Genomic DNA, 14086 nt, shown 5'->3' with positions numbered 1-14086 from the left:
AAAGACCGTCTTCATTAAAAGCAATTAAAGCATTTTATTGATCAAAGGATTTTTATTGATCAAACAAAACGCTTCAGTAAGCAGGGCCTGTTTTTTTTCCCCTGCTGAAGGTTAGGGACACCGCCTCACTACAGAAGCAACAGACAGTGCTGGATGTTTACAGTACTCTCTAAAAGCAATAATATTACTTAATACTCCCCTGGAGCAGCAGTTTCTTTCACTGCCTGTTACATTTTGTTTCCATGATACCGCCATGTTCGACTTAACAAAAACTGGGAAAACACCGGGGGGGAAGTGAGGACGCAAATACGAGCACCAGACACAGGCGGAGGTGACGTCATACGCGTTGCTGCCGACCGAAGAGAGCAGTGAAGGTGGTTTAAACACTGTAGGTTTCAGAATATTGACAGCGAAGGCTTCAATTAATGGGAATGTTTCATGAGGTAGCAAATGCGTCGGCCCATCCATGTTTCTAGAACCCGAGAATACAGACGATATGCTTTGGTGAGAAACTTTGATTGTACACAAAACTGTGTTTATCGTCAGTGAAAGTGCACAGTCTGAATAGTAACAGAAGACGTACGGTGCTGATGTGTTAAGTTCTTGTTATTTGTTGCAACGAGTTGCAACGATCAGTCAATTTATCTATCAGTCAATCAACGGAAAACTAATCGCCAACTATTTTCATGATCGATTAAACGCCTTGAAGAAACAAATGTCCAAATTCTCTGATTCCAGCTTCTGAAATGTGAATATTTTCTGGTTTATTTACTATAAACTGAATATCTTTGGGTTGTGGACTGTTGGTTGGGACAAAGACATTTGAGGACATTACCTTCAGCTTTGGGAAACTGATTTTTTTCACAATTTTGGGGCATTTTATAGACCAAACGACTAATTGATTAATCAAGAAAGTAACTGACAGATTAATTAATAATGGAAAAAATGTTAGTTGCAGCCTGCTTCAGTAATTTTCTCCTTTTTTTCACCATGATCCTGTTTCCCCCTTTTTTCCCCAAAATAACTTCACTTCAATTTCATATATAGAAGGAATGAAGATAAATCTAACCAGCATCTCCTGAAGGCAACAGATAATAATTGTTGCCAGGTGTCACAGGCAACGAGCAGGTTTTTTTTCCCTCACATTATGAGTGAAATTTTAGTTGACAGACCAACATGAGATTCGGTCTGCAGTCGGAGGAAACTATTTCCAGAGGCAGATGATGACACTGAAGGTGTGTTAGTGCCAACGGTGTCAACAGAATAATTAACACTGTGTCACTGTGTAACAAACACAGCAGAAGAGTCCCTGAAGCCTCAGGTTGTCACAGTCACCATTTGTGAAATTGCTACTGTATGTGTTCTTTCATGTTGTCGTTAAATGAAGTCAGGGGGAGAAAAATATGAGAACCATATGTAAGGCAACTCTGAAGAAAATAGCTAAACCTCATATTTGTACAACCTTGATTTTGGGTTTTACTTCTTCAGCATTTTGAAGTTATTTTTTTTTCCCCAGAGAGAGGTAAACCACTGAATCCTTCCTGACCTGATGAACGCAGACGTTGCACTTGTCGCAGAAGACCATCTCGTTGCCGTCTTCTCCCTCTGGCGAGCGGCAGACGTCGCACACCACGTCCTCGTCGTACTCGATGCCCAGGCCTTCCTCTGTCTCGATGGCCTGCCGCATCTTCTCCTCACACACGCTCTCCAGCTCCACCAGAACGCACTCCATCGTCAGCTCGTCCAGCTCTGGTAGGGCTGTTGGTGAGAAGACAGAAACCAAAACCAATAATCAAAGAGTATGTTTTTGTAGGTGTGAAGTTTTCTTCGTTGTCTTACATCATCGCGTTTTATTTTTCTTTAAGAGAGAAGTAAGAAGTGCCCTAATGCAGATAACCTCCTATTGTTCAAACTAGAAGTACCACCTCATGGTTGTATACCTCCGCCAACCAGTCAATTGGCAGTTTACATCCATGTCTGTCCAGAGTCATGAAATATTTGTAGTGAAGACATGCTTGGCCAATAAAGCTGATTCTGATGGAACACAAAGCAGTAGATAATACTTCAGATACGGATGTTGCTGCAAAGAAGCTACGAGGATTCTTCAAACACATCTTCAACACGGCAGCACAGAAGATCTAAACTGTCACCACAGTTTCAAGGTGGGACCAAGATTAGTGTCACCAATTCAGTATCTGACCAAATATGGTGAAATATGGTCACAATCTCCCCTTCTGTTCCTGAGTTTTGGTGTTGAATAACAGCCAGAAAAGTGTTTTTGCAAAACATTATGATGTCACAGTGAAGTTGACCTTTTGGACTTTTGGATATAAATTGTCATCATTTAATAGTTTTATCCAATTAGACATTTGTATGAAACTATCTCATAATTAGCATATGAATTCTGGCCAAAAATGTGTTTTGTGAGGTCACAGTGACCTTGACCTTTGACCACCAAATTCAGTTCATCCTTGAGTCCCAGTGGACATTTGTGCCAAATCCGAAGAAATTTCCTCATGACATTCTGAGATCTGACGTTCAACAGAATGGGAAGGATGGCCACGACTGTCACCGGCGTGGAGGCATAAAAATATAAAAAAGTGTTGAAAGCATTTATTGACATGACCAGTGGGAGGAAGGATGAATATTTGAGAAAATACGAAGCCTGTACACAGCAATTAAAACTGAGAGCTCAGTAAAAAAGGATCAACACTCAGAGGTTTCTTTCAGTTCTTGTTATCGACAAGGAAACTCAAATTGGGCGAGCCAATTTAATAAATTCAACTTATTTTTGGCAAAAAAACACTTTGTCTCAGACTTTAATTGGAAATGCAAACATCTTTCCTTTGCTTGTACACCTCACAAGGTCACTTTCTGTTTTCTTTGGGCCAGCTTAGGATGAAATGTGCTGAAAATTAGCTGCAGGATGTGGGAGTATGTGGAGTCGTACTTGACTCTTTGCTAACCAGAGAAAAGCAGAGAAATGCTACATGTGCTCTACTACAAGAGCATATGCAATCAAAGCCAAGAAAAACAACGAAATTTGCCATTAAGCCCTTCTTGCTGACAGCTCAGTTCACCATGCCAGTATATGTCGGCATTAGCATTAGTATTCCTGCCCCATTTGCATCTCAAAGTAATGCCTTGCTCTAAGGCTGGTTAATAGTTGATGAAAACTGATTTAACTGGCAAATGCGAGTTTTTCGTCCCCATAAAAAATACAAGATTTGAAGCAGCAATAAAGTAAACAGTACGGTTTCCAGGATGGGGGCAAACAGATGTGGCATATTATTATCTCATTCCATGCAATAAGATTACAATGATTATACAAAATGGTTAATAGCAAGGCATTAAATCTAGTGTGAAAAGAGTCTTTTTCTGAAATGAAGATGATTATTTGGATAACTGTTCAAAAGCAGGAAAAAAAAAAAAAGCCTTTTAGATGAAGTTACTTTGAGACTGACTGCTTGCTGTCAATGAAGACGGTGCTCACATGAGTCAAATTAATCATTTTCTCTGCCATAATCTCTGGATGTTGGATTTAAAAGTTTGAGAAAACATTTGCAGGAAGGTGATCAGTATTCCAGAAGATTCCTTTTCTCTCTAATAAATAAAATACATCTTATCAATTTACATTTTCTGTCACGTTACTGTTCCGACTCAAAAAATAGTGTAGCCCGACTCCATGCAGCTATAAAGAAACTCTTAGTGTCCTAGATTCTATAGTTGAAAAATTATTTATTGATTTATTTGAATGATTCAGCACTCAGTGGGGATTTTTTTTTTAAGTGGAGATGAGCATCCTGTTTCACTATCTATTATTCATGTCACTCAATCCCTGCCCACCCGAAACTTAATGAAAAATACAAGAAACAAATTTATTTACTGATTCTTGAGCATCTTCTCAGTTTCACATAAAGATGTAGAGCTCAGACTCACACAAATCCGACCGAAACACTTTATTAATTTGATTTTTAACGTCAACTTTAATATGAAAATCAATCACAGATTGATGCTGGATTTGGTCATGAGCACAAACGTTGGCTTAAAACAAAAAGGAAACTATATGATGGTGGTTGTCGTGGATTTAGAAGCTGCTTTTGGAGCAGCTATGAAAAGGGAAGTAGAGTTAGATATTAACCTGCTGTGACATTAACATCATGAGCTAAACACACAGGAAGGAGGGCAGCAGCACCATTATTCACACATCTGAGCAGTACGTATACAATATGTATCTGTACTCTGTGCTGTGTGTGCGTCATTGTATTTATCTTCTGTGTGTTTCTATGTTTGTACATGTGGCAGCTGTGTGCACATGCGATTACAAATTTATCAATATGTGAGCGTGCGTGTATGTGTGTCTCACGAATGCACTTGTCTGTTTCAGCATTCAACACGCACACACACACACACACACACACACACACAGATTTCATTGAATGCATTATAATGCGTGATCTTTAAAGGATAGGTTCACAATTTTCCCAAGTCTGTCTTAAAACAACAGTCAGGTGTCCATATGAACGCTGAAAGAGGTTTTACTTGCTGTAATTATTCCTCCTGTTCATACTGACTATAAGATCCTGTTTAAAAGTGCTTACAATGTAAGTGATGGGAGACTAAATCTGAAGATAAAGTGGATATCCTCTACAGTTAGTCTTTTTTGTCCCCCATCACTTACATTAAAAGTGCATTATGAAGGGTTGTCTTCATGGTCAGTATGAACAGGAGGAATGATTACAGCAAGAAAAACATGTTTCAATATTAATTTGGGCACCTGACTGTTGTTTTAGGACAGACTTGAAAAACTGTGAACCTATCCTTTCATACCAAGGGTTTTCTCTTTTACTACTCACAGTGTTATTCCTTGCTTAGTTTTTTGCAAGAGATCAAGTTTCCTCTAAGCTGAATTATCAGAAAATCAAATTAAGCCCGTCTCTAAACCCAACTAAAAATGTTAAAATAACTAAAGTTACAGCACGTCCAGTATCAACACTCAGTCCTCCAAGTTTACATTCTGAATACACGCACTCGTATACATGTACAGTATACAGTACTTGGAGGACTGAGACAGAAAGTGCTGAATCGTCCTAAAAGATGTGTTTTGGAGCATTTTTTCCTTTTTTAATGGAGAGCTGATAGAGGAGAAGCAGACAGGAAACAAGGGGACAGAGAGAAGGGCGTATGACATGCAACTAAGGCACCAAACCGGAGTCGAACCAGGGACGTTGTGGTTATGTGGCATGCATCGTAACCATTTGGATACCAGGGTGCTTGTGCTGAGTCATCCTGTCATGACTCCGTAGACATACAGCCTCGCCCAGCAGAACCAATCAACCGTCTGTTTGTTTTTTCTAGCATCGAAGGTTATGAGAAACAACCCGCCTCAGCTCCAGGAAGAGCGTGTGTGTGTGTGTCTGTCTGTCTGTGTGTCTGTCTGTGTGTGTGGGTGTGTGTGTCTGTCTGTGTGTCTGTCTGTGTGTGTGGGTGTGTGTGTCTGTCTGTGTGATTTGGGGAGAATGAATCCCAGAAATAAGGCCAGAAACCCCAGCGGGGATTTATAAACACAATTACTACGCTTTATCTGAGAGGACCCGATCAGATATTGAATAAAATGGTGGAGATGGGAGAGATGCTCGGGGTCAGCAGTTGTCACCATGGCAAAATGGAGGATGTAGAAAAGCAGTGGACGGGGGGAAGTGACAGAAAACTGTAGAAGAAAATAAAACAGAGAAGACATGAGAAGCAGGGGATGAAAAGGGAGGAGAGGACTGAGGAAATGAGGGTGGCAGTGAGTCAGAAACCAAATTTTAAGACCTTATAAGATTATTTTTTAAAATGTAACTTGGAGGTGAGTTTTCAATTTGGAAATTGAGAGAAACAGCTGGAAATGCTTTTCTTTTTGATGGGACATATCTAATATAGCGTGCAGGGTGGAAAGGGGAAAAAAAAACAGACATGAAGCTAAAAGAAAATTGTCCTTAGGTAACATTTTGTAATAAAATACACAGTCTCATTTGACTGAAAACCACCCTTTGCTGGTCTCACTCCTCTGGGAGCCTTTCATATGAAGACAGTTTATATAACTTAAAGTGATTTTTCAATACCTAAGTCCTGTAGAAGAATTAAACAATCCCTGTTTCTCCTGAAGCCAGCTGGGCCTGTCAACGTGCAAACCTCTGCAGCTTCATGAGAGAAACGGTGGCATTTCTGTGCGGCATCAGCCATGTTTCTGGCTACCTGTTTATGTGTTACGTCAATTTAGTAGTGCTGGAACAAGTGGTCGATAAATCAATCAGTTGATCAAAGAAAATTCATGCATTTGCTGGTTAAAGATTCTGAAATGTGAGGATTTGCTGCTTTTCTCTGATTTGTATCATTGTACATTGAATATCATTGGCTTTTGGGGAAACATCAGTTGCAGCCCTACTCAAGAATATGTCTGTTTAATGTCAAAAATGTTTGTTTACTGGGTATCATCAACATCATATTATGCAGAGAGTCAGTTTGCACTCACCCATCTGTCTGAACTCATGGTTGACCAGCTCCAGCCAGGCAACGTCCAGGTCGTCCAAGTCATAGCAGCTGTAGAGCTGTGTGGGAGGAGGAGGCTGGGTGTCGCCCTCCCTCTCCTGCCTGGTGTGGGATGGACCACCTGTTGACTCCGGCAGTAACCTGGAACAAATGCAAAGAGTTGTACGGACAGTTTAATATGTGGTCTGGAAACAAAACTTGTTTCGACACCTTAAAAACATTTTTTCTCTGTGTTTCGTTCCAAAACGCCTCAGCTGCCACAGATCATCTTACATAATGACTGACGACAGAGAGTGAATAAGACCGATCGTTGGACCTGTTTATGGGTTTTGTTGAACCTGTTTATTCCAGTTCTTGATCGACAGATTAACATTTATGAAGTAATAACATACAACATGGAGTGCTGCGGTTAATGGCACCTGCAGTCGTGTATCTGCACACTGTTAACACTGACAGCACAACCTCGAGTACGTTACGCTCATGTTTCTTCTAGTATCAACTTCAACTTGCTTCCCTTTTTTATCAACTGTCCAAAAAATAAAAATAACCTGTAAAAATTGGGCACTGCTTCACATCATACTCAAGTTAAGCTATTACAGAGCATCGATAGCTTGACTATTTTTATTCTCAACCTTGGGGGCTAGACAAAATAATTTGAACTCTGAAATAGGGCTGCAACGGTCGTCAGAAAAATGCCAAATATTTGATGGTTCCAGCTTCTAAAATGTGAGAATTTGCTGTTTTTCCTTCTCATATATGACAAATATCTTTTTAGATTGTTAAATCAGACAAAACAAGCAAACTGAAGACACCACCATGGCCTTTGAGATATTGTGTCACAAGCTGGCAGGTTAATTGATAATGAAAATAATAGTTAGTTGCAGCCCTACTCTGAAGTAACTAAATCACAGTTACAAACACTGCTGCAAAGTTTAGTCATATTAGATTTAATGCATGTCAGCAGCATTTAGAAGCTCTAAAAGAAGTCTGGAAAACAACTGAGAAAGCCAAATCATTTAATCCCAAAATTTCAGGTTGACAGCCGAATAATAAATGCATTAAACAAAAGACAGTCTGGAAAATCATGACAACAAACAAGCCAAACACAGAGAAACTGCATCAAGAAGGACTAATGAGAGGAACCCTTGTTTCAGTATTTACATTGATAATCCAGTCACTTTCAAGTCTTTCATCATGAAGTGTTCATTATATTTTGCCAAAACTGCATTTGCATAATTGTGTGGTAATTTTTCAAAGCTCTACATGCTCTGTGACAGACTGCAAAATCCAGCACCACTCATGACAACAGGAATTAATGGGGGCCGCTTTTTTTTTTTATGTCTGAGTCTCTCCCTTACAGCCAGGTCCTTCTGACCTCATGGTCCAGAAAGACTGAATCAGACTTTGACGGATGCCAAAAAAAAAAAAAAAAAAAAAGAAAAGCTATTGAAACAATGACAAATCGAGTGGTTGTAGGCAGCAGTGACAGGAAGCTCCTCCAGGCAGTGTCTGGTCTCCGGAGCCTCGGGCCTGAATGTCTCTCATGTCAACAACAGCAGGAAATGGGGTCAGGAACTCTGCTCGACCCACTGGGAACCAATAAAGACTCAAACACACTTATACACACACACACACATACAGGCTCCAATGAAACATCTGTCTACTGCACAATCTAATAGACACATAAAGACAAAAAAAAGCACAAAATAAGGCATATACACACACATAAACACAAAACTCACCATGAAGACAGGGAGACACCACCCTCCATTACTCAGAGAAAAACCAACACGCTGTACAGATCAACCGCACCGTTTCTCTAAACAGTTCTGTGTTTTGCACGGAAACACACACGCCTATTATTCACACGCTCACATGCTGAAGTCGTAACCTTTGTGTGAAAAGGTGAAGTGCGCCAGCGATCACAACAACAAAACAAAACAACCTTTTTTTTCGCTCTCCGTTTGGCTCCCGTCTTCAGCGGCTCATTATCATACCTCTCAGTTATCATCATCACCATCATCATCATCATCATCATCATCATCATCCTCCATCACTGCCGTCGCCCTCACATCAAGCAGCACTGCGATCAACATCATCATCATCATCATTATCGTTATCATCGCCCTTACTGTCGTCATCCTCACAACAGCTGCCACAATCGAATTCAGTTGAGCTTCGCTAGAATTACTTTTCATGTGTGTTGCAAGCACAGAAACAATATGAAGTGAAAATAACCAAAACAAATAAATAACTGTCATATTTATATTTATCAATACTGTAACAAGGAGGAGAGTAAAATATAAACACATACAGAGTTCATATTGGTGCGATTTTACTGTGACTTAAAAGCTTAATCCTCATTTTTGCATCCTCTTCTTGTCCTTTCTCTCCTTCTTTTTTCACATCTTTGCTCCTTTCTGTTCTCTTATCACTTTTGTCATTTTTCCCCTCTCCTTATCCTCAGTCACTTCTAGTTCAACCCACATCTCTTCCTCTTTCCCATCCGTTCTTCTTCTCATTTGATGTTTGACACTGAGAACGTGCAGAAAACGTCCCTGCTGATGAACACATACAGTATGAACTGCACATGCTCCACTGGGATCAACACATTTGCAGAAGCACTCGCTGTCACCGTCTTGGTCATACGTGCGTCAGCGACTAACAATGTTTTCTCTGCTGATACTGCGTCCATTAATCTGCTAAAAAAGCACAGATCTGTTCAATTCATGTCCGTCAATAGCTACTTTAGACTACAAGCACATGATCCATTGAGGCGAATGTGTAATCATTAGTAAATCCAAATATCTATCTTTCTGTGGGGACACAAAAAGGCAGAAAATTGGACCCTGTTTTGGCCACGGATCAGGCTGATATCTGATACTGGACAAACAGGCCTGGCCAGTCAATAGGCATGGGAGAAGGGAGTGAAAAGAGCGAGACAAAGACACACAAGAGAGACACACACACATACGCAGGGAGAGACAAGAATAGGTTTCATACTGGAGACACTGGGCCGGTTGTTTCGGTTATGTAACGTTAAAAGCAGCTTCAGTGTCTTATTACATTAGTGGTTGGTGTTATTGCATTATTAAAAGGATCAGGCTGGAGATATTCTACAGTTTTTTGTTATTGTCAACAAATCCCATGTCTTTCAATAGTGACATCCTGAAATGTCTTGTTTTGTCCCAACCAGCAGTCAACAACTCAAAGATATTCAGTTTACTATCATAGAAGACAAGAAGACAAGAAGAAATAAACCAGAAAATATTCACATTTGAGAGCTGGAAGTAGAGAATTTCTGCAGTTTAAACGATTAATTATCAAAAGTAGTTGCCGATTAATTTAGTGTCAATCAACTAATCGTTGCAGCTCAATACAAAAGCAATACTTGTAATATTTGTAGGATCAATTCATTGTTGGTCTTGGTCTTTTCATGGGATTTGTTGTCAGTAAGAACAATATATATATGTCACCAAGCAAAAACTGATTACCATTTCAATAATGTGGTGTCATATACTCAGAAGTTAGTGCTGCTGGTGTGTATGATATTCTTAGCTTTGTTTATTCTAATATGGACTTTATTACATTTAGTTTTATGACTGTGACTGGCAGTGTTGATTTGCTTTAGCAACATGGGGATGTGAAAAAAAAAGTAGTGAAAAGGAGAAAAGAAAATGACAAGAACAAGACTATGAAAAGAAAACAGAGGAGGCTCAGGAGACGAGAGATTCCCTGCCAACATTATGACACAGAGTAGAGGATACCTGTAACAAAACTGAAGACCTGTGTAAATTTAGAGCAAAAATAAAAGTCGATACCATATCTGAAGTCACCCAGTTCTCTATTTGTAAGATTAGACCCTTTCTGACTCACTGATATCAGTTTAAAACAGTTGGAACAACCTTTCAAAGAGTTTTAAAGAGACATGAGATCATGTTATGTCAATTTAGTGCCTCTTTCTACCCTGTCTGTCAGATCTCTGGGTATCATCTTTCTGTTACCAGTGTGGTGACATTTGCAGTGAGCTGGTTTGGATGTCAGAGGTAAAAGAGAAGAAACATGACGTGGAACATGAAAGGGATGCGTCGCCTCATAATAATGCCAAGTCATCCCATCGAATAGGAAGTGAGTGAATAGGAGGTCAGAGTACAATGTGTTCTTCCACTGGTAAGTATCATGTATCCCATAAACAAATGTACAGTGCACGCGCATGCACACACACACACACACACACACACACACACACAGATCTTACATAATGTAGGTAAACAAAACCATGTGCGAAAGGTCTCCTGTTTGTCTAGGCTTTATCGTGACAACAAAGGCAGAGATAAAGTGCAGAGTCGTCTGTCAATACTGAGAACAATTAGAGCTCTGTGTAAAACTGTAAATAGATGTTCTGTCTTTTTATGGGGTTTAGACCAATCCTGAGAAGTTTAGAGGAGCCAAAAGCCTCTAAAACTGCACTTCACAGCATTAGCATTTTGAAAATCTGCTGAAGAGTTTCTGCTTTCTTAAACCTCATACGGCACACTTGTATTATCAGTTAAGGCTGCGACTAACGACTATTTTCAACATCGATTAATCTGTCGATTATTTTCTAGATTAGTTGATTGGTTGTTTGGTCTATAAAAGTTTTCCAAAGCCCAAGATGCAACCTAAAATGTCATGTTTTGTCTCAACCAACAGTCCACTACTCAAAGATATTCAGTTTACCATCAGAGAAGACCAAAGACACCAGAAAATGTTCACTTTTAAAAGGCTAGAACCAGAGCATTGTAGCACTTTTTCCTATTAAAGTACTCAAAACAATCAATTGATTAATCAGCTAATTGTTGCAGCTCTACTCTCAATATTTGCATTTTCATAATGAAATGCATTACAAAGCTGCACTAGGGCAATTGTGTACTGTATTGTGCTTGTAAATGTCACTTTTTATCCACAGATTTTGCAACATCGCAGATCACAAACTTCATTGGACAGAGTGAATCTATCGTTTCATTCTCACATGAAGAGGATGGGACATGCTTCTCAATTTATTTGTTCTTAATTTAGATTGTTGTACTTGTACAGGTATATCTGTGCAGATTGACAGTGTGTCGATTTAAGGATAATTTTCAAGCTGTCTTTTTGGTTTGGTTTGATAACGTTCTTATGTATTTATGACCTACAACATTATCAGGCTTTGTTGGAGATTGACCGAAGAAATATCACGAAAAAAGGGAGCAAACAAGGAACAAAGTATCCTAGACCCACACCAAAGCAGATCACATTTTTTAAAAGATTTCAAGATTTCTAAATATTTCTAAATTCTAAATCAAAGATTTCCTTGATTATTTCACATTAACAGTCAACTTTTTTGTAACTTTCAAAAGCAATTACCGGGATATGGAAAGAATGTTTTTAGCTAAAAATAATAATAAAGAAACCTTAGAAATCCCTTCTGTTTACATTTGAGGAGTCTAATGAGGAGAGCAGCAGAGGAGGAATATTTAGATGTTCCCTCCTTGGTATCATGATGATACGACAGCAGAGTTTGCTTTGATCTTAATGGTGCGTCCCATGAAATATTTATCAGGAAGAACTACACACGGTGGGGCTCTGATTCTTAAAACAATGAAACCGAAACACCCCCACATCCCTCTGCCAGCTCTGAGGCCCTGAGCAGAAGTGTCTTTGGTTTACTATACACGAAGTGCCTCTGGGGAGCAGAGGAGTGGGAACTGTAAAGTATATCTTGTGGCATAACACTGCTGAATAGGATGTTATATGAGCTTGGCCGGGGAGGACAGGTGATTTATATGTTTGTGTGTGTGAGAGAGAGAAAGACAAAGAAAGACAGGGGAAGAGAGAGGTCAAATAACTGATGCAAATAATTCTTCAGACTTTGATTCAGTGGAAAACACCAAGATTTTGGTTGATTTACTTGAAAAAAACAGTCGCCAATTAACTTAATGTTGATCACTAATCAATTAACTGACTTAACATTGCAGCTCTAATTACAGCTTCCATGAGCCATGGCTGTCGTTTCTATGGAGGAGAGGCCAGTCAGTGGTGCAAATCAGAACGATAGCTCCATAGTTGCTTAATTAATCCACAATTGAACCAAAATTTAAAAGGGAACCAATTTAAGCCTCAGATTGCGTTTTCAGTTTTCTCAATGTTGTAATCTTTACCTTCCGCCCACCGTTAACGTCGCATGTGAACAAAATTTACACTCATTTATTGGCTGTTTGTTGCCGAAATGCATCTCCAGAGTTGTAGTTAACTTCTACCCCCAAATTTTTATTTACACAGTCTTATACCGTAGCAGTTTGACTGGGAGCCGGTGTGCCAGTCAGAGTGCAAGACTGACAATGATAATATTTTTCAGTTAAATGCCAGTCAACGCTACAAAGGGTACATGACTTGATGGCCCCTTAACAGTCACTAACAACCAGATATTTCCAAAGGCACCAGCTGATGAAAAGTGACAAACACCCAAGAATTTGAAGGCCATCACAGTGTATTGTACAGTCAGTGCTGAATACAAAATCCACAGTTCAAATATCAATGAAAGTCCTCTTCAGGATCCCCAGTAAGCTAACAAAAATACTCAGTTTGAGAGTTAATAGCACCACGGGCAACAAATAAACGAATAATCCCAAGGAACGCCTCTTGCATCTAATAGACAAGCTTAGTGCTGCTCTGACAACTCCAGAGTACCTCCCTATTCTGGTCAGTGCGCTGCTGTCCGCTCCAGAGAATGGACCATCTGGGAGCCCGGCGCTTTGATGGTGGGTCCACGGAGTAGAGGATGGAGCTGGGTGATAATCCAATTCTGTAAAATGGGTGAACTAAGAATTGTGGACTTTTATGGCTCGTTGCCAGGGATCGGCAAGCTAACCAACCAACAGTCTCAGGACGGACTGTACCTCTTCCACTGGTGAGTAGATGTGCGCCATTTTGGTTTGAATGCCAGCATTGATATTCCCTGAGCTGGCTGGCTGATGTGTGTGTGACGCAGAAGGGTGGGTGCTCAAAGGCGCCGATCGCTACGACTTCTTATCAAAGAACCAGATATTTTCTGATGTAGATGTTCATCTTTTGCACTGATGATTTGACCAAGAGAGTTTCATGCCAATCAAAGTCGTAGAAGAGCTCCAACTGTGAGTCACATAACACTGTCTACAGGAAAAATGAACCTTGTTTCCTGTCTGCTTCTTCACTAAATCACTGTAAGATAAAGGCAAAATGCCAAAAAAAAGCTAAAAGGAAAATTAAGAGTGCCATACAAGTGAAACCTTCTGAGACTGGTCCTGTCTTTTATATACTTCAGTGAGAGGTGATACTTGTGAGACTGCATTAGTTTTAGCTAGGTTGACCTAATAAACTGAGCCCTGAATGTGAAATTGCGAGGGAAAGCACAAAGCACACAACAGGAGCAGAGAAAAATATGCAGCTCGATTATAAATGCAGATAGATAAAATAAAAAAAAGAAAGAAAAAGAGTGAAAAAGGTCAGCCCGGCCTTGCAAGTCTTACAAGCTTGTTCCCTCTCCTCGCTCCCA

The 14086-nt window shown here is 39.8% G+C and overlaps 1 protein-coding gene across 1 annotated transcript in view; it reads right to left on the bottom strand.

Annotated features, from left to right (window-relative positions):
- jade2 (jade family PHD finger 2) overlaps positions 1 to 14086 on the bottom strand; it is a 212419-nt gene that overhangs the window by 94403 nt on the left and 103930 nt on the right. Inside the window, exons 5-6 of the mRNA XM_067608584.1 lie at positions 6518 to 6675; positions 1547 to 1758 (exon numbers count right to left, since the gene is read on the bottom strand). Of these exons, the coding sequence (XP_067464685.1) occupies positions 1547 to 1758; positions 6518 to 6675 (370 nt within the window). The remainder of the gene's footprint in view (positions 1 to 1546; positions 1759 to 6517; positions 6676 to 14086) is intronic.

This window comes from Thunnus thynnus, chromosome 13, assembly GCF_963924715.1.
Source record: "Thunnus thynnus chromosome 13, fThuThy2.1, whole genome shotgun sequence".
Lineage (NCBI taxonomy): Eukaryota > Metazoa > Chordata > Actinopteri > Scombriformes > Scombridae > Thunnus > Thunnus thynnus.
Note: the sequence above shows the minus strand (reverse complement) of the source record. Positions and strands in the feature narration are given on the sequence as shown.